The 24,370-nt window shown below is 43.8% G+C and overlaps 2 protein-coding genes across 3 annotated transcripts; both read left to right on the top strand.

Moving 5' to 3' along the window:
* The first annotated feature begins 222 nt into the window (after positions 1-222).
* On the top strand, positions 223-15,597 carry LOC310873985 (putative monooxygenase p33MONOX). 2 transcript variants are annotated; one of them, XM_083786626.1, is made up of 8 exons: positions 223-348; positions 2,975-3,076; positions 4,017-4,201; positions 5,191-5,299; positions 5,882-6,009; positions 11,971-12,110; positions 12,987-13,192; positions 13,681-15,597. In XM_083786626.1, exons 2-8 carry the CDS (start codon positions 3,049-3,051, stop codon positions 13,887-13,889), a joined length of 1,005 nt encoding a protein of 334 aa, XP_083642752.1. In that variant the 5' UTR covers positions 223-348; positions 2,975-3,048; the 3' UTR covers positions 13,890-15,597. The 2 variants fall into 2 exon arrangements, with proteins under 2 accessions (XP_083642752.1, XP_083642751.1); XM_083786625.1 differs by lacking the exon at positions 223-348 and having other exon boundaries at positions 2,805-3,076.
* A 6,828-nt stretch (positions 15,598-22,425) lies between these two features.
* LOC310873798 (transmembrane and coiled-coil domains protein 1-like) lies at positions 22,426-23,730 on the top strand (the record flags this gene model as incomplete). The annotated part of the gene is made up of 1 exon (XM_083786349.1): positions 22,426-23,730. The coding sequence occupies one exon, from the start codon at positions 22,426-22,428 to the stop codon at positions 23,728-23,730; it is 1,305 nt and encodes a 434-aa protein (XP_083642475.1).
* Between the last annotated feature and the right edge of the window lie 640 nt (positions 23,731-24,370).

Below are 24,370 nucleotides of genomic sequence, written 5' to 3'. Positions count from 1 at the left end.
AAAGTTTGGGAACCACTGGTGTAAGCAAATGATTCCGTCCATGATTCACTACCCTACCGGGACCTTGTTTTTAGCGAGCGCAACAGCGTAGTATAGGCTACGTAGCCTATTAAATAATAAATTGCTGTTCTCTTCACATTTTGATTAGACAGAGTCACTCCCTCCCACCGTCCACTGGGGGTCATGCATGGTCCTCTAGTATCCTATTCAGATTCAATGCCCCAAAGTCATGGATGAGATTGTTGAGACGACCCGTAGAATCTAAAATAAAACAACCCACGGATCACCTGCAAGAGACCGCAAGTTGATGCAGGCTGCAACAGAAGCAGCTGGCTGCCCTACAGTGTGGTAAGTAAGTCGATTTATTTATGCGACTTTTAATTATTATGCAAATCATATTATGTTCACGATTTAATATCACAGAAACACAGTGATCATGAAACATTATCTAGCCTATGTTACTTTTAATAATTCACGCATAGCATTTAAGCAACCGACTTGAAAATAATGTTAATTATGGAGCAATTAATACAGTGTACTTTGTAGGATTACACACTTGCATTTTTAATTGTTCGCAGGAGGAGATCAACGTTTTATTGGCTTCTTCTGCCGACTACATCTCTGCATTGTTTCGCACAGATTATTATTTTTGTATTCGCTTTTTTGCAACGTCACTGTGTGTGTGTGTGTGTGTGTGTGTGTGTGTGTGTGTGTGTGTGTGTGTGTGTGTGTGTGTGTGTGTGTGTGTGTGTGTGTGTGTGTGTGTGTGTGTGTGTGTGTGTCACTGTGTGTGTCAGCAGCTCGCATGCAGCCTGGAGCCCTGACTGATACGCACATAAATCCAGTCCGCTGTGTAGAGCTGATTTAGGGCTACACTCTGCTGGGCTGTCTGTCTGTGCCGATAACATGGTTCTTTGTGGCAAGTTTGACGTTGGATGTATTTTATGATGGACCCATTGGACCGTGCTAATGTCAATAGGACAGAAAAGATTTCTTTCTTTCTTTCTTTCTTAAACAAACGCACGCGCCACTGGCTGGCAAGAGGAGTATACCCTGAAGCCGGAATTATACTTTTTTATATGATATTTGAAAAAGATATGCCTCGGCCCTGGCTCACCCTCCCTGGGTGTCTTCTTAGTGCACTGCACTGAGATGATGAATTATAGCTTTCAGTAGTTCCCCTCTCCAATGGAAAGTATAAGATTACGCTGTGTGAGTGTGAATAGGGCAATAGGCTACCAGGGGACAGGGCTTTTTGGGGAGAACTGCACTGTTTTGGAATGCCAATTGGAACCCATTTCTAAACTCATGAGTCATGAACAATGAGGTGCATGATTAGCATTCATCACAACATTTAAGTTGCATTCAGAATTATGCATTTTGCCCCCAGCATGAATCCAGCATAATGCTTTCTAAAACTAAACATGCTGTTGACAACAGATACATGATATAGAGACAGACAATCGGACAGACCAAGATTTTCACAATTTTAATTTCAGAGTCCCCCTCGATCCTCGATAGACATTTAAAGGAATACAGGAAAAGGAAATCTGGGCACCATTCTTCTTTTTTTTTTTTTTAAGACTGGGCCCACTCTTTATGGTTCACAGAGAAGATTGTGTGCACATCTCAATGCCTATATTTAGGCCAGGTGCTGCGTCTGGCATCCAGGCAAACATCAAGGAAAAGGAAAAAAAGCAATTATTTGCCTGTAAGTAAGTCTAATCTCTGTAAACTTCATTGTGTGTGGATGTTTATTCCTTTTCCTTGATGTTTGGTGCCCATGCAGGTTTCCTTAGTGCCCACTGCTCAGAATGTATTGATGCCCAGTCTCCTTTCCTGTTACTATTTAAAGTACTTCTAGGTCTAGGCTATGTTTGGAGTGAGCAGCCTGCATGTGCAGATAAAGTTGCAACCATCCCAGGGATCATAATCAGATACGGAATTACAGTCTTCACTACCAAGCAGTGCAGCTGAAAAGCAGGCTTGCCAGCAACGCACAAAATAGGGAAGATAGACTATATAAATAATGAAACAGGAAACTGAAATCAATGTGGACAACTCCCTTCTCTGAATATGACCCTGAAGGCTCTGTCATCAGGTCTGTGCCAAGGTACAAAAATCTAACCCGCCTGGAAGTTATATATTTTTCTTTTATGACGTGGGAGGCAATGAGAGGGCTCAGGGTGGGTGGGTGTGTCTGTCTGTCTGTCTGTCTGTCTGTCTGTCTGTCTGTCTGTCTGTCTGTCTGTCTGTCTGTCTGTCTGTCTGTCTGTCTGTCTGTCTGTCTGTCTGTCTGTCTGTCTGTCTGTCTGTCTGTCTGTCTGTCTGTCTGTCTGTCTGTCTGTCTGTCTGTCTGTCTGTCTGTCTGTCTGTCTGTCTGTCTGTCTGTCTGTCTGTCTGTCTGTCTGTCTGTCTGTCTGTCTGTCTGTCTGTCTGTCTGTCTGTCTGCGTCCGTCCCCCCGGAGCTAATCTCGTAAACAGAATCGTTCTTATGTGGATCCCAAGATCCACATAAACAATTTGCAATGGACTGTACTATGGCCAAGTGCCAAAGACAAACTTTCCCTCTTGAACAATAACCTCTCTTTCTCTCCCCCCCCCCCCCCCTCTCTCTCTCTCCCCCCGCCCCCAGCCCACCCCCCCCCCCCCCCCCCCGCCCCCCTCTAGCTGTCTAGCATGTGAGTGTGACTAAACTCCTGCCTGACGTCCACTCGTCCACTAAAGTGACTAAACACTTCTCTGACATTTGGCTCTCTAGGCTAGGCATCCATGGCCCTCTCTCCCTGGTTCTATTTCAGAAACGGGCTCGGAGCATGCAGTGCTGTAACAGTATTACGCAAACAGTACCTTTGCTGTGTTTACCCACAACGGAGAGCATGACGTCTTATTTAACCTCACAGTTTCATTAGTAGCCTATGGTCTTTAGGTTGTGGGGGTTTGCGTGACATTGTTTGTGTGTATTGGTCAACAGGAATACGCTTTTTTGGGTGTTCAAGAGTGAGAGGACCTTGGACTCCAGTCACCAGTGCCTGATCTGACTGCAAAATGGCCTCCGGAAAGGGAGACATGCCAGGTAACTCATTTTGCCTTCTATTCAATTCACGTAATGCATGGTACTCTTCTAGTTAACCACTTGAAGGGGAATTTCACTTTAAAAATACTTTTGGGGGCATTGCATTTGTCTACTCAGGCCTTTGTGTGGACCCCAGACTGTTTTTAATTTGCTTGATTCAATATTAAACATTTGATATTCATTTGATCAGAGAGGTTCACCAAACCAACCTAACCTTGGACTCGAAAACACAAATCCCTGTTTCTGGTGACTGGCGGCTGATATAATTGGCCTTCCAATATCAGGACTGCTTCATGCAACTTTACATTAGTATTCTGACCTGAGATCAGATTCTAAAAATGTCTTCTACATCCTGACAGTTTTCAGAAAAAACTATGTTTCTATGTCAGTCGTTCTTCAATTTTTCAAAAATAGCAGACCTACAAGCTCGTAGCGCGCCACTCGGTGGCGCACTATGAGCTTGTAGATCCTATATTTAGTATCCTATATTTCAAAGTGAAATTCCCCTTTAAGCCCCATATAGTTACAACATCGGAAAATATCAGATTTACAAGCTCAATGCATTTGTGATGTTGGTAGATGATTTTTCATTTTGGTACATTTACACCTGTCATCATGGCCAAAGTAGGGACACGTGCTGCTAGTTTGGCAAACGTTTTGCAAATCCCACCGCCTCCCCAGAATCCACCTGTAGGCTCTGTTTCTAGATCCCCCGGGGTCTTAATTCATTCCCTGTTTAGCCTAATTCTATTTGGCTCATAACTTAACTAAAATGTTCATATAGTACCGGGAATGAATAGAGACAGAACACTGAGGCCAAAATAGTTATGCTCAATAAATATATATTCTAAATAGTAAGTGTTGTCTGACTGAACTGTAGACATACATGTACATTCTCTGCCTATACTTCACTCATTGGCTCCTGGTTTCCACTGTCCAGGACTGGAGTCTGGGATGCCAGTTGGGCTCCATTCCTCTCCGGTTGGAATGAGGCGCACTTTCAGCTACGACGACCACTTAAGCGCCCCCATGATCTCTGAACCTTTAGACATGAGTGTCAATCACATGTGGAATTGGAAGGACCCTGTCAAACCACGGCACAGGTCCAACCTATCTAGTACTCAGGTAGACGCACGCACATATGCACACGCACGCACGCACGCACGCACACACACACACACACACACACACACACACACACACACACACACACACACACACACACACACACACACACACGCTACAAGCTCATAGCGCAGCACCGAGTGCCGCGCTATGAACTTGTAGATCTGCTATTTTTGAAAAAAATTGAAAAAAGATATTCACGACATTTTAAAAATACATTTTCTAAATTTTGACGTCAGGCCTAAATTAGTTGCTACATATTATGATTACATCCATATCAGGACGGGGGTCCCTTTGATGCAAACACCTGAAGGCGCATGAACCTTTAGTATAAGACAAACACACCTGGAATGGGAAATGGAATTGGTAGGGTTTTTTATATATAACTTTGTAATGCTACTGACGTTTGTGTGCAACGAAAACAAACTATTGCATTGTGGGTTTGAGAGTTGAGAGGCCCTTTTTATGTTAATCAATCAAGTCACCTTAAATCAAGTGGCAGTTTTTTTTAATTTAGAGTATATTTTTAGGGGGAATGTCATGTGATCTACCTGCACAGCATTTGTTGCGAACGCAATGAGCCACTTACTATGACAGCAAGGGCTAAATGTCTGTGTGTGTGTGTGTCACGCTGTTACACCACCCGCCCGCCACCAGAGGGCGCAGCTGTAGCACACACACACACACACACACACACACACACACACACACACAGGGCGCAGCTGTAGCACACACACACACACACACACACACACACACACACACACACACACACACACAAGCTGCGTTCGCTTCCCGCGTTTGCGCGTCTTACTTGTGATCTACTGGTCGATCAGGATCTACCTTTTGGGCAGCCCTGCAGTTAGATGATCTGTTACATCATTTGGAATGTGATCTTGGTGGTGGATGGGTTTTCAGAATAATTGCCAAATGTATGTGAATGGTTTATGAACTACTGTAATAATAACAGAATTCACTTGTGTGACCAGGAAGAGAACAGCGGTGGGAAGGTGGCGGTCGAGACAACCTCAGCAGCTAACTCACAGCATCCTGTGGTGAAAGCTAAAGCCACGTCCCTGATGAGCACGCTCATGATCAGTAAGTCACCAAAGGTCGACATTTGGAGAAAATACCATACATTCATTCATAGAATCATACATAGAACAAACATGTAACATTGCTGTCAGGCAAAAACCTTCATATCATCTTTGTTTTTGTTTTTCATAAATTATTTCTGTATTTTGTCAAACAACAATTCTTAAAAAAATTAACTTTTAAAAGGTTAAATCTGTCTCTGGGTTTATATAAATATTTAACCAATAAAAACTACTAACAAGAGCTTGTTACTAAATAATAACACAGGTTATTTTTCCATTTCCTGAAAGGTTTTGGCCGTAAAAGGTTTCTGCCTGTCAGCACTGATCAGTTAGTTTGAATGTGTATCGATATACAACTGTACAGTTTGTTGCTTTTCTACACACCACATTATTGCACAAGTCTGGGCATGTACAGTAGCTGCATCATATGGAGACAATGGTTGATTTGAACCCTACGTTTATACTCTGTTGCATCGCAATGGGTTGTTGACTTCAGATTCCGATCCGTTTTTTTGGGCATGCGACATGATGTGATGTATAAAATAAGCATAACACTATAACCCATTTTCTGTTTGCCATATAGAGCAGACCCATGAGAGCCTGCAGAAGTTTGAGCACCAGGCCAGGCTGACAGAGGCTTCTACTTACTCCCCCCACAAAGGCCTCTCCGGTGAGGAGGTTGACTTCCATCGGCTGGCCGAAGGCACGCCAGTGAGTATGAGAAGCTGTCGTCACCAGATTAAAAAACAATTGTGATGCACAATATAATCAGTAGCGTATCGAAATCGGCCTTATCGGCCATAGAAATGCCATATCGGAATCGATCTCAAAATAATCCTGATTATTTTCACCAATATTTATGACGCAATAGTAATGTGGCTAGGTCAATGGCGTTGAACTCACAGAGCAGCCAGTCTGCCTGTCTCTGTCTCTTTAAGAGCGTCAGCTGTTAGTGGGGAGGGGGGCTTACCATCTACTTTCACCAGCAAAACAAAAATTCAAGTTCAATTTAAATATAATATAATAACAACTGTAAGACACCCTGAGGGCGCCCTGAGGTCCTAAAGGGCGATGCCGCGTGCACGCAGACTGCTGGGCGAGCGCTGGTGCTTTGGCATGGGGGGGTCAGATCAACATATGGAATGACTTATTTACTGGCCATATATGGAACGTGTCTTGAGTATACAGGGTTTGATGAGGTCAGATCAACATATGGAATGTCCGAACAGGTCAGCTCCATATATGGACATCTAAGGGTGACAGCGGGGGCAGTGTCTTGAGTGTACAGGGTTTTGATGAGGTCGGCCATATATGGAGCGTGTCTTGAGTGTACAGGGTTTGATGAGGGCCCAGGTAGGGCCGGGCCTACATTTTTGGGCCTGTTGAGAACTCTACTAATAACTTTGGGGTGGGCCTGTTTGAATGGACAGGTATCAGACAAAACAGAGACATCAAAGAGGAAGGACGGGTGGGGGAGAATCTTGGTTCCTACTCTCACCTATGGTCATGAAGTGTGGGTCATGAGAGGATAAGGTCGCGAATACAAGCGACCGAAATTAGTTTTCTTCAACGGTTGGCTGACATCTCCCTTAGAGATATTGTGAGAAGTTCAGTCACGCGAGAGAGACTCGGAATATAGTCCAGCTTAGGTTTTTCGGGCATCTGGTTAGGATACCTCTAGGGCGTCTCCCTAGGGAGGTCTTCAAGGCACTGGGAGGAGACCCCTGGCAGACCAAGGCACCGGTGGAGGGATCACATCGACTCACTGGCCTTGGAACGCCTCGGGATCCCCCAGGAGGAAGTTACTAATGTTGCTCTCTGCTGGAGCTGTTGCCCCCGCGACTACGGATAAGCGGTTGAAGATGGATGGATGGAGTAATGGGAAGTGAAATAGCCTTACGAGTTCTTAATGTGAGCAAATGAGTGTGCTTGTACTAGTATGTGTGTATGATAAGGTTGTGCTCCCTCTGTCGTTTTGTCCATTTTTCCTGCCCACAATGTCCCACCCCCTCCAGGACCAATAGGACAGTGTTGTTGTCATTGTAGTCCATTGATTCTTTCGTTCAGCGGGTGGTGTAGATGTTATGGAGAGTAGACTAGGTAATGCTGTGCTGCCGATGATTTTAGCTGCTGTTGTAAAAGTCCTGCACAGTTGTTACTGTACCATACTGTGATACATAATATTAGAAGATTAACAAGAGCTAGAAAGAAAATATATACAATATGCAATATACAAAGTATCATACAAGTAGTGGCATAGGTATGTAGATCAATAAATGATGAAATCAATATTATCGGCAATTATTTGAGTATTTGTAAACTTGAAACGGGACATTTTGCATAGTGAGTACTCTCTACTTTTGGTACTTTAAGTACATTTTGATGCCAATACTTTTGTACTTTTACTCAAGTAGGTTTTTAATTCCGTACTTTTACTTGTAACGGGGTAGTTCTACATTGCAGTATTGATACTTTTGAGTACAATTGAATACCTTTTCCACCACTGGATGGTATAGTACCATATATATACATACATGTACATTTCACAATGCAGTTGATAATTCTGTGGTCTCATGCAGAGTGATATAGAAAATCAGATCAGAATCAGAATTATTTGTAGGAGTGTGTTACGGTTGGTCAAAACGCTTTCTTTCCCCCACACATTCACACAACCCTCCAACACTACGGTACAGCAAACCATGCAACGCACCTTCAACCTGCTCGGAGCAGTTTGAGGGTTCAGGGTCTTGCTCAAGGACACTTTTCCAGGGGGAGACATACAGGGATGGAACCGGGAACCCAAGCAGCCACTCTGTCTCTCCTGCCGCCTCCTGACCCCACTGACTAAAGGCCAGTCCATACTGTCTCCGACCACCGAACTTTTCGTCGGAAAGATCAGACTTTAATTTTTTCTCCGAAGTAGAGTTCGGCGAGTCACAACATCTGGGAGTGCAGCTTTCAGAACAAATATTCAGAGGAATGCGTTTCAGAAGTTGCGAGTGACGTCATGTTGTAGTTGTACCGGAGCTTTCCGACGAAAAGTTTGATGGTCGGAAGACAATATGGACTGCCCTTGACTGCCGCCATGAGCACATCATTAATTAATAATTTACTATTTGACCTACTCTAAAGCAACAGGGACTTCTTGTTGCCAATAAGCAAAAGACCTTGACCTAAATCTTTGGGCCAAAGTGTAAATGTTGTCTGGGATTTACAGATGTAGATTTCGCTACTGTACATTTACTTAAGTGCCGTACTTAAGTAAAATCTTGAGTTATTTCTACTTTACTTGAGTATTTCCAATTTCCAGTAATTTTACTTCTACTCTACTACATCCCAGAGGCAAATATTGTACTTGTACTCCACTACATTTATTTGAAAACTTTAATTCACTAGCTACTTTGTAGATTTTGATTGTTATTACAAAACATACAGTAACTTCAGCCCTAAATACATTCACTAACCACTTCAGCCCTATCTATATTACAGTATTGATACTTTTACTTAAGTAAAACATTTGAGTACTTTTTCCACCACTACATACATGATGATGATGATGATGATGTTGTAGACTATTAATATCACAGACATTCTAAGGTTAGTATTATTCCCAAATTAACCAAATACAATAATAATCACAATAATCAGAAGGACAGCGCAGTCCGTTACAGTTGTTGGTAGTGGAATCTACTGGTAGTAGATTAATAGTTTAACTACTGCTTCTTAACTGTGCCGTATTAAGAAGCTCTGTTGTTTGATTGATTGATTGAAATATTTATTAAGAGTTTGCCGAATTACAGTACATTTCAAGCACAAACTCAATACAAAGACTGTTAACTGTGAGTGGACGACCCAATTAAGCATTACACTTGGTTACAAGAGGGTCCACCTTGTTCAATTCATCAAAACATTTAGAGACGTACAAATAGACACTTCTAGTCAAAGAACAGAACAGGAATTCATCATCAAGGAGGTAAAAAGGGAAAAGAAACATATAGTGAGGGGGGGAAAAGGGGTGGGCGGTGGGGGTGCCAGTTTCGAATTGCAGCTGTCCGTAGGTGCCCTTTGAGAGCGGTTTCAGCACGACCTCGCCTTTTAGGGCCTCAGGGCAGTTTGCAGAATTACAGTACATTTCAAGCACAAACTCAATACAAAGACTGTTAACTGTGAGTGGACGACCCAATTAAGCATTACACTTGTTTACAACAGGGTCCACATTGTTCAATTGTATTAGTAGGCTATTAGTATTGAGGTGTAATACCGGTACATCTAAATATTTGAATGTGGCCTCTCATGAATATTATTTATTTATCCATTCATTCATCCATACATACATTCATTATTTTTGGTAGTTAAATTTGGGTAAACAGATTGCGTCATATGTCCCCTGCTGAAGCAGTTGACAGACAACGCCCTCGCGCGTACCTCCAATGGGACCAATCACAGGACGTCTAACGAAGGACCAATCACAGATCTTCTAACACAGCAACTTTTTTTTTTGTAAGAAGCACCAGTTTGTTTTTGTAGGGGTTTGTTTGTACAATTTGTGCTTTCGTCGTTAACTATTTGATTCTGTAAAAAAAAATAACCTATATAAATATGAATACAGTGGGAAAGCGAGTCGGAGCGGAAAGTAAAAGAAATCTAATCATAAAAAGGTAGGCCTGACATGACATGATATCTATGCTCTTGTTTTTGTCGAGACGAGCCGGCCAGACCCAGTTCAGGCCAGGGCCTGTTGGCTAACGGTAGCACTGAAGCTAACCGTGCTAAGTTGGCCATTGTTTGATCTATCTCTGTGCTGTTGAATGAACTTGTCCCTCAATTAGCTTCTAGCCACATCTTTTGCTAACTAGTAACCACGTTAGCTTCGCTGCGTAACGACACGGTGTTTGTTTTAATAACTGTGGAGGAGGTTGAATACGACGGCTAAGCTATAAGCTAACCATAGACAGACTGCAGCGCAACATGGAGCTTGTCCTCAGCCTACCTGCTGTCCTGCTTGCTTGTTGTCAAGCAGCGACATGGAGGATGCGAATTTAACAAGGTGTCATGACATTGGTAGCCCTATATAACAGTCAAACATCTCTAAACCAGTGTTTTTTTCAATCCAGGGTCATTATTTATTGGGCATTTGAGCCACAGACCAACATTTGATGAGATTTAGCCTCTCAGACCCCAAACTGAGGAATATTTTGTTGTCATTGGATAAGATTTTGTCCACAATTCCATGCTGGATTGATGTGGTACCATTAGGAGAGATAACAAGGCAACCGTTGATCAAAATAACAATTCTTCTACATTTTCTAATTGTGTAGACTTCTTGTAAATTATGTACTGCAGATGTTTAACAAAAATGTAACTCTTGAGAGTATGAAAATGTTAACACTCAAGAGTTTAAGATCTATATAAATGGTCCATTTGGTTACTCTCCATTTAGCTGGAGACCACCTGGAATTCCTTCAATGAAGGGGTTGGGTTGGGGGGGGGGGGGTGGTTGTGTAGGAGGGGCAGGTCAGCAGCGTTTGAGCTATTCCAAAAAAAGGGGCAGCCATGCAGTTGCTGGCGTTTAGACTAAAGGTTATCATTTAGCACTGTGACTCTGCATTCTGAACAGAATGCAGGACCCCCACTAAGCCTTTGATGAGTGTGCTGGATGGCACTGGGGGAGTTTGCACTCAATGAAGGGAGAGTTGGAGACCCACTAAACACAATCACACACAAGTCTTGTTTGATGTGAGGCGATGAAGGCTTTATAAATATATTTGTCCTCGGTAGCAGCTGTATACAGCTAGGTCTAACAGAATGTTGACCGGTGGGTTTGGTGTTTTTTCCTCACTGAAGTAAGAAACGCATCGTTTACTCGTTTAACGTCTTAAACAAGAATGTTCTCCAACGTGCTTCACACAGCGTGGTTGTTTGTTTGTGATTCATTGTCAAAATATCATAGAGAGTAGACTAGCATAAAAAGCCTTCATTGATGTCCCTGCTATTAGCAACACGAATGTAATTGTGCAAATTTTGCAGTGTCTGGGAAGGACATGGGTCTGGTGGCAGCCAGGTCTCGTGCGCTTTGTTTATTCCGATGGGCCACCAGCCCACCCTACACACACACACACACACACACACACACACACACACACACACACACACACACACACACACACACACACATATTTAACCAATGAAGCAGGCAGCCTGTGTAGATCTGCTATTTCCCTCACCGTTAAAATCTTTAAACAATGACATGCCCAAGTCACATGTCTCTTAGCTCAGTGGTGGTCCGGGGACCTGGACCTGTATGGGTCCATTTGGTTTCATTTTATGCTCAAGAGTTTTATTATAATTAAACTTCTTAATTTACAAAAAATCGACACAATTAGAGAATGTAGAAGAATTGTTATTTTTTATCAACGTTTGCCTGTTATCTCTCCTATCGTACGACTGCAACATATTCTGTAGTTCTGGGTCCGAGAGGCTATATGTCATCAAATGGTGGTCCATGGTTCCAAATCTTCAAATGCCCAATTAATAATGGACCGACCTTGATATTAAAAAGGGTTGAAAACCCACTCTCTCTTAGCATGCTGTCTCCATGTCCAAAGTGAGGACTCCGCACTGTTGCCTTGCTCATGGATATTGAGATTTGTTTATTTCTTTTTGCCTATGCAGAGGTTGAGAATGCCAAGCGGGGACTTCAAGGAGGACAGGCTTACGTCATCGGCTCAATCCACCCCTTGTGGCACCCCATCCGGCACCCCCTGTGCCACGCCCACCGCCAGTCCCCGCGCATCACCTTTAGTCACCCGCAGGTACGTGAGAGAATCGTCACAATGCTGCTGTAAACGTTTAGTTTGGCTGTCCTAGTCGTAACAAACGAAGGCTTTCAGCCTTTCACCTAGAGCTCCATATATGGAGAAAACAGCGACATCCAGCAATAAGATGAGGTTAATGTAGAAACCTCATTTGCTGTTATTGTTTTATTTTGTCGACGTAAGCGACCGAGTCATCAATCAAGAATTTACACTGGAGGAGGAAGTACGCCGGAAGTGTGGAAGGCACGTTATTGTCACGCTGCCTGCCACTAAAGTGATTACTGGCCAATCACAGCGCATCTTTTCCAGGAACTATGCACTCTGTGATGCACGCTCATGCTTCCGCAGTGCTTCGCAAGGAATCTCGGGAAAGTTTTGCCCTCCCTTGAGCACATACGCTCCAGAGGGAGTACTGTCTGACCCATACTGGTCAGACGCCGCCAGTTAATCACGTAGTAGTGACCCAGTCATGATTGGCTGCCTCCTAAGCTAGCCTATGACACCCAAGGACTATTAAAAGAGGACAGGAAGCGAAGACCGTACGGTGGACTCCATGTTGCTCCCTGGAAGGAAAGAAACATGCGCAATGGGCTATATGCAGCCAACACTTCCGCGTTCGGCTTCCTTGGTCTCAATTGCGCATGTTTCTTTCCTTCCAGGGAGCAACATGGAGTCCACCGTACGGTCTTCGCTTCCTAACCTTATTTAATTAACCTTGCACGCACCGAGGAAGAGCTGACTTCACCCAAAACACGCTGCAGTGTGTGCACATATTATGTGCACACACTGCAGCGAGAGCAGGAAAGATGCACAGCGGAGACAACCTGACAAATATGACTATAATGTCGTAATTTCTCGTTTGGATATATCCAGGAGCTGGTTTAACCTGAGTCCTGGATCTGCACCCTTCCTCACCGTCCCGGAGGAGTTCAGCGCTGCCAACCACCACGCCATAGACATGGGAGGAAACGAGGGAGGAGGAGGAGGAGGAGGAGGGGGGTCGGAGAGGTGGAGCTTATTTGGAACGCGCTCCATGGTCCAGAAGTCCCCCACGGACCCGGGCTGCGACAGCAGCACAGGTATGTACTCTGTGTTTGTTTCCCCCACTGTTATTTTTTAATGATTTTATATTTTCATTTAGCTTTCATTTTATAACATTGGCAAAACTGAGGACAGATGGGGAAAAATAGCAACAAGAGAAAAAAAGAACAAAATGCAAATATCCCCCAAGTAACAAAAGGCAAAACAAAAACAAAACAAGCGCATCACTTACACAGACAGGCAATTCTAAAATCAAACTTACAAGAAAAGAAAAGAAACTAAAAACTAAACGAATAAAAAACATTAATACATAATGGGAGGTTTGCATTGCGCCTCTGCCAAAATGAAGCCTCACTCCCTCAGTTCAGAAGACGCTAGTTAACGTGACAGGATATATGTACAATATTATGTATTATTCCCTCCCTGCGGTCCATCGACATTATAACCGCACTCTTTCTGAATTAGAGCCTGCCGTTTCATATCTATTATTATATTGACTCCTGCGTCTTGTCATGTTCCTTCTCAGGCTTCTCACTGCAATCATACTTTGGCCTGCAGAAGTCCAGCACCATGGAGACTATCAAACCTCAGGTCCACCTCAAGGTCGAGGACCCTGCCAACTTCATGCCCCCCAAGCTGGGCATGTCTGGCATGGAACCGCTGCAGCCGCCGACGCAGCGGCCTCACAAACTCAAACCCAGAGACTTGAATCTTCTGACGCCTTCTGGCTTCTAAGATCAACCTGAACATCCCATCCCTCCCATACTCACCACCCTCCCACCATTTCCATTGTCCCCCGTAAGGCCGACCTGATCTCTCACCATCCTCTTGTCTCCTCTGCCTCCCAGAGACGGAGAACTGGACGAACGCTCTATTTATACTACTACTGCATGACGGAGATGCTTCCAATAAGTACTGATGATAATGTGTTATTTGTTGCCTCTCTGTGTGGCTGACTCCAGCTCTTAAGATTCTGGTCGTGGATCGGCCCAGTGAACTCCAGGATTTACATTTTTGTGTAAGTTCCGCAGTGGAACTCGGAAGAGTCAAGAAGGGTTTATTTGTCAGGTATAATTGCAGTGAAATGTTGAACTCATGTGCCGTAGGCTCTGTGAGGGATCCATGCACATTCTAGGTACCTTTTGACCCACAAGCTCGTCTGACCACCTCCTTTTCACCACCAAATTAGAGCTTCTTTGACAGTCGCTGTGATTAAAATAATTGCTTAGTTAGGAGTTTACCGAGAGCGGACCAATGAATCAGTTCAGTATAGCGAATATATTCTGTCGTGTGACAGAATAGACTATAAATTAGGCATCCATTCCCTCGTCTCCTCTACCTAGCACAGCTCCTGAACCCTTCGGTCCAATTTAAAGCACAAAGCATATCTGTGACTGCTTTTGTCAGTTTTGCTTGTGTTCATGAATTATAATCTTTTTTTTATTAAATATCTTGTAATGGGTGCTGTGGCTTGTTAATGCCTTGTCAGCGATGAGTGCGAATGGATCGTCAGCTAGTTGTCTTGTTTTCATTCAAGTCCTCACACTAACGTTATATGACACAACCACCAGCCATTTTGATCCAATCCAGTACTAGATTGGGTGGTACTTTTCCTTCGTGTGCATTAATGTTTTCTTAAAAGAAGGTGTGAGCTTGCAACTGGTTTGCTTGTGGCATTTTCACCACTGGAGTTTGACCTTTTTTTTATTATTATTATTATTTCTTTCAATTTGAAAGAACTTGTTAATTCAATTGTATTGACAGGATAGCAAACTACTTTTTATTTTATTTCAACAGCTAGATTTCATTTTTTCTCTGCTATGAAGCTGCAATCGAGAACTTTAATGAAACCTTTTAGACAAGAGTAAATGTCTAAAACTACTGCAGTTGTTGTATGGGGTCTCCCTGTGCTTCTGTTGAGGAATGTACATCCTGGGGTCTGGGAAGACGTTTGCTCTTCTTTTCGAGCTTCAGGATCTCGTTTTGATATTGATGGCAATTTCAGGGGTGCTAAATTGAGAAAAATTGACAATTCACTCATCTGCAATATTCAATATCAATATCAGACTGTTCACTGACTCAGGCTGGTTGACGGGTGAAGATGATACTGCCTGAAGCTGCAAATAAAATGTCTCCCCTAACCAAGTGAGCAGGTCTGCTCTTATTAGCTCAGTGAGACAGCCATGTTGTTCATTCTAAACACTAGCTACAGTAGCATGTATTTTTACATCTTGTCACTGCTTCAAGAATATATTATAAATGGCTCAAGTATTGAAATTATGCTTTTGAATTTCGCTTTTTGTTTCCGTTTAGGTTTTTACATACCTCTATTCAACAGTCAATTGCTATTGTTTTGCAAAATGTTGATGACTACAGATCCTTACTTGCACAAAGGAGTTTGTCCCACTGACATGTGTAAATAAATCGGACACAACAGAGCAAAGCCTCTTCCCTTTTATTGAATATGTTTCCAACCTCACTGTCTGCTGGAATATCCTAGCAGTAAAATAGAGAACCTAAATATATATAACAAGACGCTGCCATTATTTGGAATGCGAAAGTTTAAGGTACGATTCCCGGCTTGTCCTGGCAACGTGTCTTTGAGCAAGACTCTGAACCCATAACTGCTCCCAATGAACAGGTTGGTGCCTTGCATGGTTAACTGGGTGAATGTAAAGTACATTGTAATGTAAGCGCGTTGGAAAAAAGGGCTATATAAATGCAGTCCAGTTGAAATTCGGATTCCCCACATTAGTCTGTCGGACCCCCAGGGTGGACAGTGAAATTTAAGGACTTTTAAGACCGTTTTGAAAAAATACATTACTGCATCAAAAGTAATCAACAAACTTGGGCACTAGGCTACTATAAAAACTATTAAAGTTGCCGTGAAGTTGTAAATCTGCTATTTTCACAATATTCATCTGTGGAGCCGAGTCAAACAAAATTGAATGGCTCAACTGCTACATTCCAAGTGCTTGTCAGGTGTTCAAATACCGGTATGATTATTTTGGGCTGGTCGCAGCCTGAAAAGGTTGAGAAGCACCCAAGCATGTATAACAGTGGGTTGATAACATTGATAAGAAATTAGTTTTCCTCACTGTAAATGCATTTAGGAAGCAAAATGGTGTGCATCTCACCTCCTGTGCTGCTGCAAACGACGGTATTATTATGGGACATTTATACTTTGGGAATTTGTGAGTCAAGCCAGCTCCAACTTCACCAATACCAAAATTGTACACAAGGTGGCAGAGTAGGCTTCATTAACAACAATAGCAGCGGTGCAGTCGAACTTAAGTAACCTATGGCTGGTGAGGTGTATATTGATGACGCATCAGCGTGAACTGCGGCAACTGCAACACTGCAACCAGGTAAATAAACATGTAGAGTACTAGCAGTGACTGTGTGTTGGTCTAGTTGTTGTCGTGCGTGTGCAATGGTGCTGGCTGCAGTCTGTAATCTGATCTCTCATTGTGGCTCGCTGTAGTCTCTGTGTCTGTCTGTGCAGTTTGATTATTTTGTAGTGTGTGTGGGGGGTGTTACTTAGTTTTGTGTGAGTTTTATGTTTTACGCAGCAGCACTATAGTACCATTTCATTTATTTAATCAGCAAACTAGGCTGGATCAGCTCTCATCTGACTTTGATTGATTGATTGAAATATTTATTAACAGAATTACAGTACATTTCAAGCACAAACTCAATACAAAGACTGTTAACAGTGAGTGGACGACCCAATTAAGCATTACACTTGTTTACAAGAGGGTCCACCTTGTTCAATTCATCAAAACATTTAGAGAGTCAGAGACATACAAATAGACACTTCTATATAGTCAAAGAACAGAACAGGAATTCATCATAAAGGAGGTAAAAAGGGAAAAGAAACGTATACAGTGAGGGGAAAAAGGGGTGGGGGGGATTCAGATTTTACGGGGGCCAGCTTTGAATTGCAGCTGTCCGTAGGTGCACTTTGAGAGTGGTTTTGAAGGAGTCAAGGGATTGCATGTCTTAATGACTGTTGGTAGGGCGTTCCATATTTTGGTGGCATAGGAGCGAAATTAATTTAGTCCCTTGTTTGTGCAGAATCTGGGTTGTACTTGGTTCGTTGCACTCCCTCTGGAGTTGTGGGTGTGGACTTCGTTAACATTAAGGAAGTATCTAGACAGGTACATGGGTATCTTGGTGGTGTATCGAATCTTGTGGACCAGACACATTGCAAGATGCTGTACTCTGTCGTCGACCCTAAGCCATTCCATACTGTCAAAGTGGGCAGGGGTGATGAGGTGGGTTCGGGGGGTGAGGCCAAGTAGTAGCCTGACCAGTTTGTTTTGGGAAGTCTGGAGCCTAGTTTTAAGGGCCTTTGAGGTGCTGTGGTACCAGGAGGTGCATGCATAGTCAAATAAACCTTGTACGAGGGCTCCTGTGTTTTTGTTGACCAGTAAGGAGATCCTGTAAAGGAATGTTGTTCTTTGGGTTTTTTTATTACGTTGGTGGCCATTTTATCACCGGAAAGATTAGCCTCCAGGATGGAACCTAGGTAGGTAATTTAATCTTTAAGTGTGATAACATTGTCACCCACTCTAACCAAGAAGCCATTTGCCTTGCTGAGATTACTATTAGATCCAAAGAGAATGGATTCAGTTTTTCCCAGGTGTAAAGATAGTTTGTTATCAGCGAGCCAGGTGCAGATTCTACAGAGTTCAGAGCTGAGGGCCTTTTCAACCTGCAGTTTGTTCCTGTCCGAGATTAGCAGTGCCGAGTCATCTGCGAACAGGAACAAGTTGCAGTCACGAGCTGATGTCATGTCGTTAACATATATTAGGAACAGTAAAGGCCCTAGTAGTACTACTCATACATAGGCATAGAACGTAGAAGATATTCTCAGCATTGGCAATTAAATTTAAAAAAAAGAAGACAATATCAGACATGACAGACAGACTCAGTCAAGGCTTAGATTAAAGTCGAATGCAATGAAAGCAATGGAAAGCAATACCCCTTATACGGTACCTTGCATGCAATCATGAAATCTACTACCAGATTACATTTTCCACTGCTGCTAAGTACTTAGATGAGTACAATACAGATATGAATTACTTCTGGTCCATTTCAGTCTCATCAGTGAAAGGATAAACTGTGGAATGCCTTTAAAAAAATATATTAAACATTTTAAATAGGCTATCTTTAGGCAGCACTTCTTTTTAAATAGAAACTAAAATTGCAATTGTGAGATCTCAATCTTTACAATTTCATATTTTAGTTGTATTAGTTTATTTTTCTATGGTAACATTTAAAAGGTTTAAAAAGCAGGTGGCTTGCACACATCCAGTTCTTGGCTGGTGCTGGAAAAGGTAGATAGATACATACAGTGAAGAAGTGGTCCGCACACAGGCTTTGCTCCAATAGTGTTTATTTGTGTTAAAACACCATTAAATTAAGACACAACGTTTCGGCTGTGAACCAGGGACAAATTTTCCAATGGGCCAGTGGGGCCGTGACCCAGGGGCCCTTGGCTCTCAGGGGCCCTTTGGGGAAATTAGACTGTGATGTACTAGGTTTGACACCCTGAAAAGGGCTCCTGGGGCCCTTCATTGGCTGTTGATTTAGTCAAATTTAGGTTAAAAAGATGATAAAAACACGGAAAAACACGAAAATATCGTGCACATGCACGCTATGGGGGCCCTGCAAATATTATGGGCCCAGGGGCCCTCGCGGGGGTTAATCCGTCCCTGCCGTGAACGGCCTTCATCAGGTGATGATGAAGGCCGAAACGTGTCTTAATTTTGTCGTGTTGTTGACTGGGACAGCAGAGATAATAAAGTTCCTCTGACTACTACTACTACTATATATATAATATATATAAGGGGCTGGTTGGTGTAAGAGCCATACGATGTCTACTGATTTTAAATGGTGTATATATATTGATGACATCACAGCAGGGCATGGGCGAGGCCAAAGTTGCCATGGTTACCCAGGGTATTTAAGCCTAGTCCCTGATTGAGCACAGGTGTTGCTGATTGGCAGAGGCACACAGTTTTCAACTGTGCTCTTTGGAGCTGTGGTCTGAGTATGTGTATTGTGTAGCGTTTGACCGTTTATTTATTGTATTTATTGTGCCGAAGTATAGGACAACGGCGTAAATACATATATTGTATTAACTCAACGGACAACGTTTTGACTTCAGTTCATTTGATCAACACGTCTGAACAACCTCCTTGCCATCAGTTAACCAGTGTTCAAGCATAGGGCTTGGACACTACAAACAGGAAATTAATAATTGTTTACATTTTTATATGTTGATGAAAAAGACATGCATAAGTGCTGAATGTACCAGGATGTCATCCTGGTTCAGTGATGGATGTCACTTCTGGAATGTAGGTTTTGTGGAGAGAGCAAGCAACAGGCTAGCACTTTTTCTGGCATGTAGAAATTTTAGTTTTTAATTCTTCATAAATCTGGGCACTTGAAAGAATAGGTAGTGTAATGCTCCGTCGGACCATAGTATGCCTCCCTATAGACCGATTCACAGAGGGTTTCCTGGGTGCGGCCATTACTGAGGTGTACCATTGAGTGCAGCAGCACTGATTAGCTTCACCTGGCCTATGCAGCACCTGCTCAATGGATTACCCCTCAGTAATGGCCGCGCCCAGGGCACCCCTCTGTGAATCGGTCTATAGGAATTAGTGATGCCGTTTTCTTTTGTATGGACACCAAACAGCCACAAGATGGCAGTGGTCTACCCACAAATACAGTGTGTTTCTCTCTGTCAGTGCCATTGCATTAAACATGGTGGTGTTGTTAGTGGGGATAAACACAGAAGCACCCAGGAGAAAGTTGACTAACCCATTCTGACCTGAGATCAGATTCATACGAGGTTTCCGCCGGACACACACTGGTCTGATGAACCCATTCTGACCTGAGATCAGATTCTAAAAATGTCAGTCGTTCTTCGATTTTTCAAAAATAGCAGACCTACAAGCTCGTATCGCGCCACTCGGTGGCGCGATATGAGCTTGTAGATCTGCTATTTTTAAATAGCTAAAGCATAACATGATGCCGACACCAAAATGGGTGCCCGTTCAGAATGGGCTAAGAAAGGTGAGGCGCCAAACCGAGTTGCCGAACTTCCTATACAAAAAAATCACACCCGTGTGAAGTGAGGGGCGCTCTTATCATCGTACATCATCACGTATTCATGTCGATTTGCTCAGACGTAAATTCTCAACTCCTTGTCAATGGCATTTAATGTTTGTGTAGGACAAGATCTACACCAGACCTGGGCATTAACCGTGACTTGGAAATTTAGAAAATAAAACGTACTTCCTAATTTCACCTTACTAGACCTGTATGTGCCCGTCGGCTACTGGCCTACGAGTGGTTAAGTAGGCTAATCAATTGTCAGATGTGGGGTTGCCATGTCAATCAATTGGCTGAGGCGGAGGCTGGAAATTGCGCAGGTGAGGGGGATTTAGGCTGATTTATAGGCCCACTGGCAAAGCCTCAGCAGAGCCTTTTGTGGTGGTTCTGGAGAACCAACCGACTCGATACCGGGCACTATAGTGCACTCCCTGCAGGGGTGTGGACCGCGTGTGTCGAATATGAAGTTAGTGGGGCAAACGATTATGTGTGTGGACTAAAACAGCATTGCTTTTATTTTGAAGCCTGTTACCTGCTGTGAATTGCGTGTGATGTACAACCAGGGGGGGGGGGGGGCAGTCAGACAGATATTTTGTGAAGCCACTAAGGAAATCGGGACTTCCTGAAAGTTCATATAATGGCCTGTTGTGGCGCTGTCATTGGGCCCAAAAAACCCCATATCTCCATAGAGGTCCATGTATTTGGGCCCAACTTCACCTAGACTGTATTACCTTAATAAACATGGGCATGAATACTTTCTGCTTCCAGTCACTAGTTTAAAGTCTCATTTCTCATGTCATAATATTCTTTTTGGAAAATTATGGTCCCATTTATTTAAAAAATGACCATGACCAAGTCGAGTATGTTCTGAGGGGCGTGGCTACCGTTACAGTCTATGATCGGGAGCCACCCCCCCCCCCCCCCCCGTTCGAGTCAAAATAAAAACCAACGAAGAAGAAGGGGGGAAGTCCTGCCTCGTTGTCTGGGCCAGCCAATGGCCAGCTGGGCCCAAACGGATCTAGAAAGATGGCGATTTACAATTCAAGGACTGACAGGCTTCATCTTACGTCCATATCAGACCTGGAGAACGCTTTGTCCATATGTGTAACAACCTGTTAACTTCCTTGTCCCCCCTCAAATGTCCACTCATGCCAAAATGTATTTACTGAAGTCAAAGGTAATACTAATAACATAATACTCTTACCAGCTTGTCAAATCAATGCCATTTACTGCTTTTTATATAGAAATAAAATTTCAGCCTTTTGGCCCGGCCCTCCACAATATTTTCTGTTTCTCATTTTACCCTTGGGAAAAAATAATTGCTATAGCTGAATAGAGGAAGGGCTAGCGTGTTCTCAAACACTTTCTTTCTTTCTTTCTGTTCTTATCTCCTGCGACCGTCTCACATTTTTACTCTTTCTGACCCTCCCTCCCCTTATGCAATATAGGCCCACCCGTTGTACCAGTTTTCAGAGTACACATTGTCCTGGTCAGAGTACCTGTTGTACCCGTTGTCAGAATAAGTGCATCATAGTACCTGGAGGCAAGCTTATGATGTCAGCACTAATGACATCATATTGGTGACATCAGGGTTCTCCTTACATGGGCATATCATCATACATCTTCATGATGTAAAACTAGTAAAAATATGAAAATAGATATTAAGTTAATAAGGTCTGCTGGTCTTTGTGTTATGACAAAATAGCCGATTTGCTCGTCTACATTTGATGTCAATTCTCTATTCATTGTCAATGGCATTTAATGTTTGTGTTAGCACAAAAATAGCTGATTTGCTCAGACACATATGACTTAAATTCTCCATTCATTGTTAATTGAATGTTTTTTTAATGTTTAATGTTTGTGTTAGGACAAGAATCTACAGACATGTTTTCGGCATGTTGTGTCACATTTTTTGAGGGGCCCTCCTATAGTGGTGGGCCCCTCAAAAAATGTGACACAACATGCCGAAAATGCCGGCTAGCAAACACTGAATCATGTCCGACTGATCACTGTCCAATCAGAGTACGTCGAAGGGGTGATGTCATCAAATGGCGCAACGAACTGTACAGCTTAAAAGCACATTTTACACGAGAAGAATTAAGATTGTTTCCTCTGGTTTACACAGAAGTTGTAACCATACAGGATGTCAGTCATCGTAAAACATCTAGAACAAGATGGCACCGAGGAGGGTTATGGCGTTCATGTAGCCAGCGGAATCCCGAGCGCCCAGCGAACTAAGCACGCCATTTCCCACACCCAACTCCAACTCCAACACAAGATCCTCAAGCTCTCCGAGCAACTCAAAATGGAACAGAGTGCTTGTCACGACAACGTGGTGGAATACCTCCAACTGGTCAATAACAACTCAAACAAACAGCAGCGCTCGTGCATCAAGCAGGCCTTTGAGAAGACCAACCAGGTGTCGGCCCAGACCGTCCATCGGCTGCAGAGGCGGCTGGAGCACTGCCACTGTAAGCTCGGCATGGAGGAGCACGACGCCGGCGTACCGCGGCACCCCAAAGACGTCTTCCAGGACGTGCACCGGGGCCTCAAAGACGTCGGAGCCAAGGTGACGGGCGGCCTCTCTACGTTCTCTCATTCTGCAGCGGACGCCGTGGTATCCAAGCGCAGAGAGATTGCCTCCCTCATCCGGAAGAGGTTTGTGCGTGCCGAATGCCCCCATTGCAGTAAGGACGACGGCGCCAGCGCTGCGTTTGGTACCGTCGGGGCCAACAGCACCACAGAAGCCCCCCGAGGCCCACCCCGCTCCAAGGGAAAAAGCGCGTTTGAAAGCGGACAGATTTCGGACTTTGACGCTGTGCTCTGTGAGATCCAAAAGCTACGGGACAACCAGTGTCGACTGGAGGTAGCCTTTGAAAACCTAAAGTCTCACTCCGAGAGGGACTACTCGACGGTGTTGGAAGCCATGCAGGAGGACAGACACCGGTGTGAAAATGACATAAAAGTGAAAAAGGAAAACCATGACTTGAAAAATGAAAATGAAATCCACAACTTGAAACGGGAACTGGGCAGCCTCGAGAAGCAGGTCGATGACTCGAAACAGGAGCTCGCCAGCGTGGAGGAGAAAATGGACAGCCAGTGTAACGTACAAGCCAGGGTCAACCGTACGGTCCTGGAGGCCTCGGAGAAACTGAAGCGGCAGCACCAGAAGCAAGCGCTGCAGCTCGAGGCCTTGGAGAACAGCACGTTGTGGAACAGTCTCGGCAGTAAGATGCTGCTGGCTGTGCTTTATCTCCTGGCGTTTGTCTATTGGGTGGTTGTCTGGGTCATGGGGATGAATACAAGACGCAGCCGTGCAGCTATTTCTACCTTAGTAGCAGTCCTGGTCATCCTCCCCGTCGTCTGCTGGAACTACTCGGAGGCCATTCGTCATGTATTTGAATTGCTATTCGGTGCACCCTCGATGGACCCTGGATGGTCTTCTTAACGAGGAACAGATGATGTCGGAAGACACATACGTGGCCGATTAACACTCACGCGTGGCTCCGACATGCGTTGCCAGTTAAGACACATACGTGGCTTCCTTCCGCATGCGGTTAGGTGAAGGTTCGGGGTAGGGTGTCGGACTATTGCGTGTCCGACTGTTAGTGCGTCAACGAAATGCACCCCAGATGATGAAGGGGCAGATAGTCAGGGAATAATATTATCAGAACAATGTCCAATCTAGGAATACATTCCTTACCAATAAATATCTTCGCCAACAGTCTTTGTAAAGGTGTCTAGCAACACATCGCACAAAGATTGAAATCCAGTTTCTATCAGTGTCAGTGGCTGAAAGTTGGGGTACCATTAACTATCGACCACACAAGTGTTTCTTGTGCGAGACAAATGCTTTTGCTATGGATTCGCAATCATGAAAAACCCCTAGTTTGACCCGTCACATGCTTACCTAAAGAAGAATCACATTTTGTCACTTTAGCCTGCATGTACATAGATTGTTAATGGGAAGTCGGACATCCTGTTAGTCAGACCGGCGTGTCCCTTTAAGACTCACCCGTGCTGTGGGTTAAAAGCTAGAAGTCACCCGTGGCTTCCTGTGAGGTCAGGGTCAGGTTAGGGTTTGCGAT

This window comes from Protomyctophum parallelum (genome assembly GCF_964188405.1).
Source record: "Protomyctophum parallelum genome assembly, chromosome: 16".
NCBI classification, from domain to species: domain Eukaryota; kingdom Metazoa; phylum Chordata; class Actinopteri; order Myctophiformes; family Myctophidae; genus Protomyctophum; species Protomyctophum parallelum.
The sequence above is the reverse complement of the archived record's forward strand: the minus strand, read 5'-3'. Positions and strand labels throughout refer to the sequence as shown.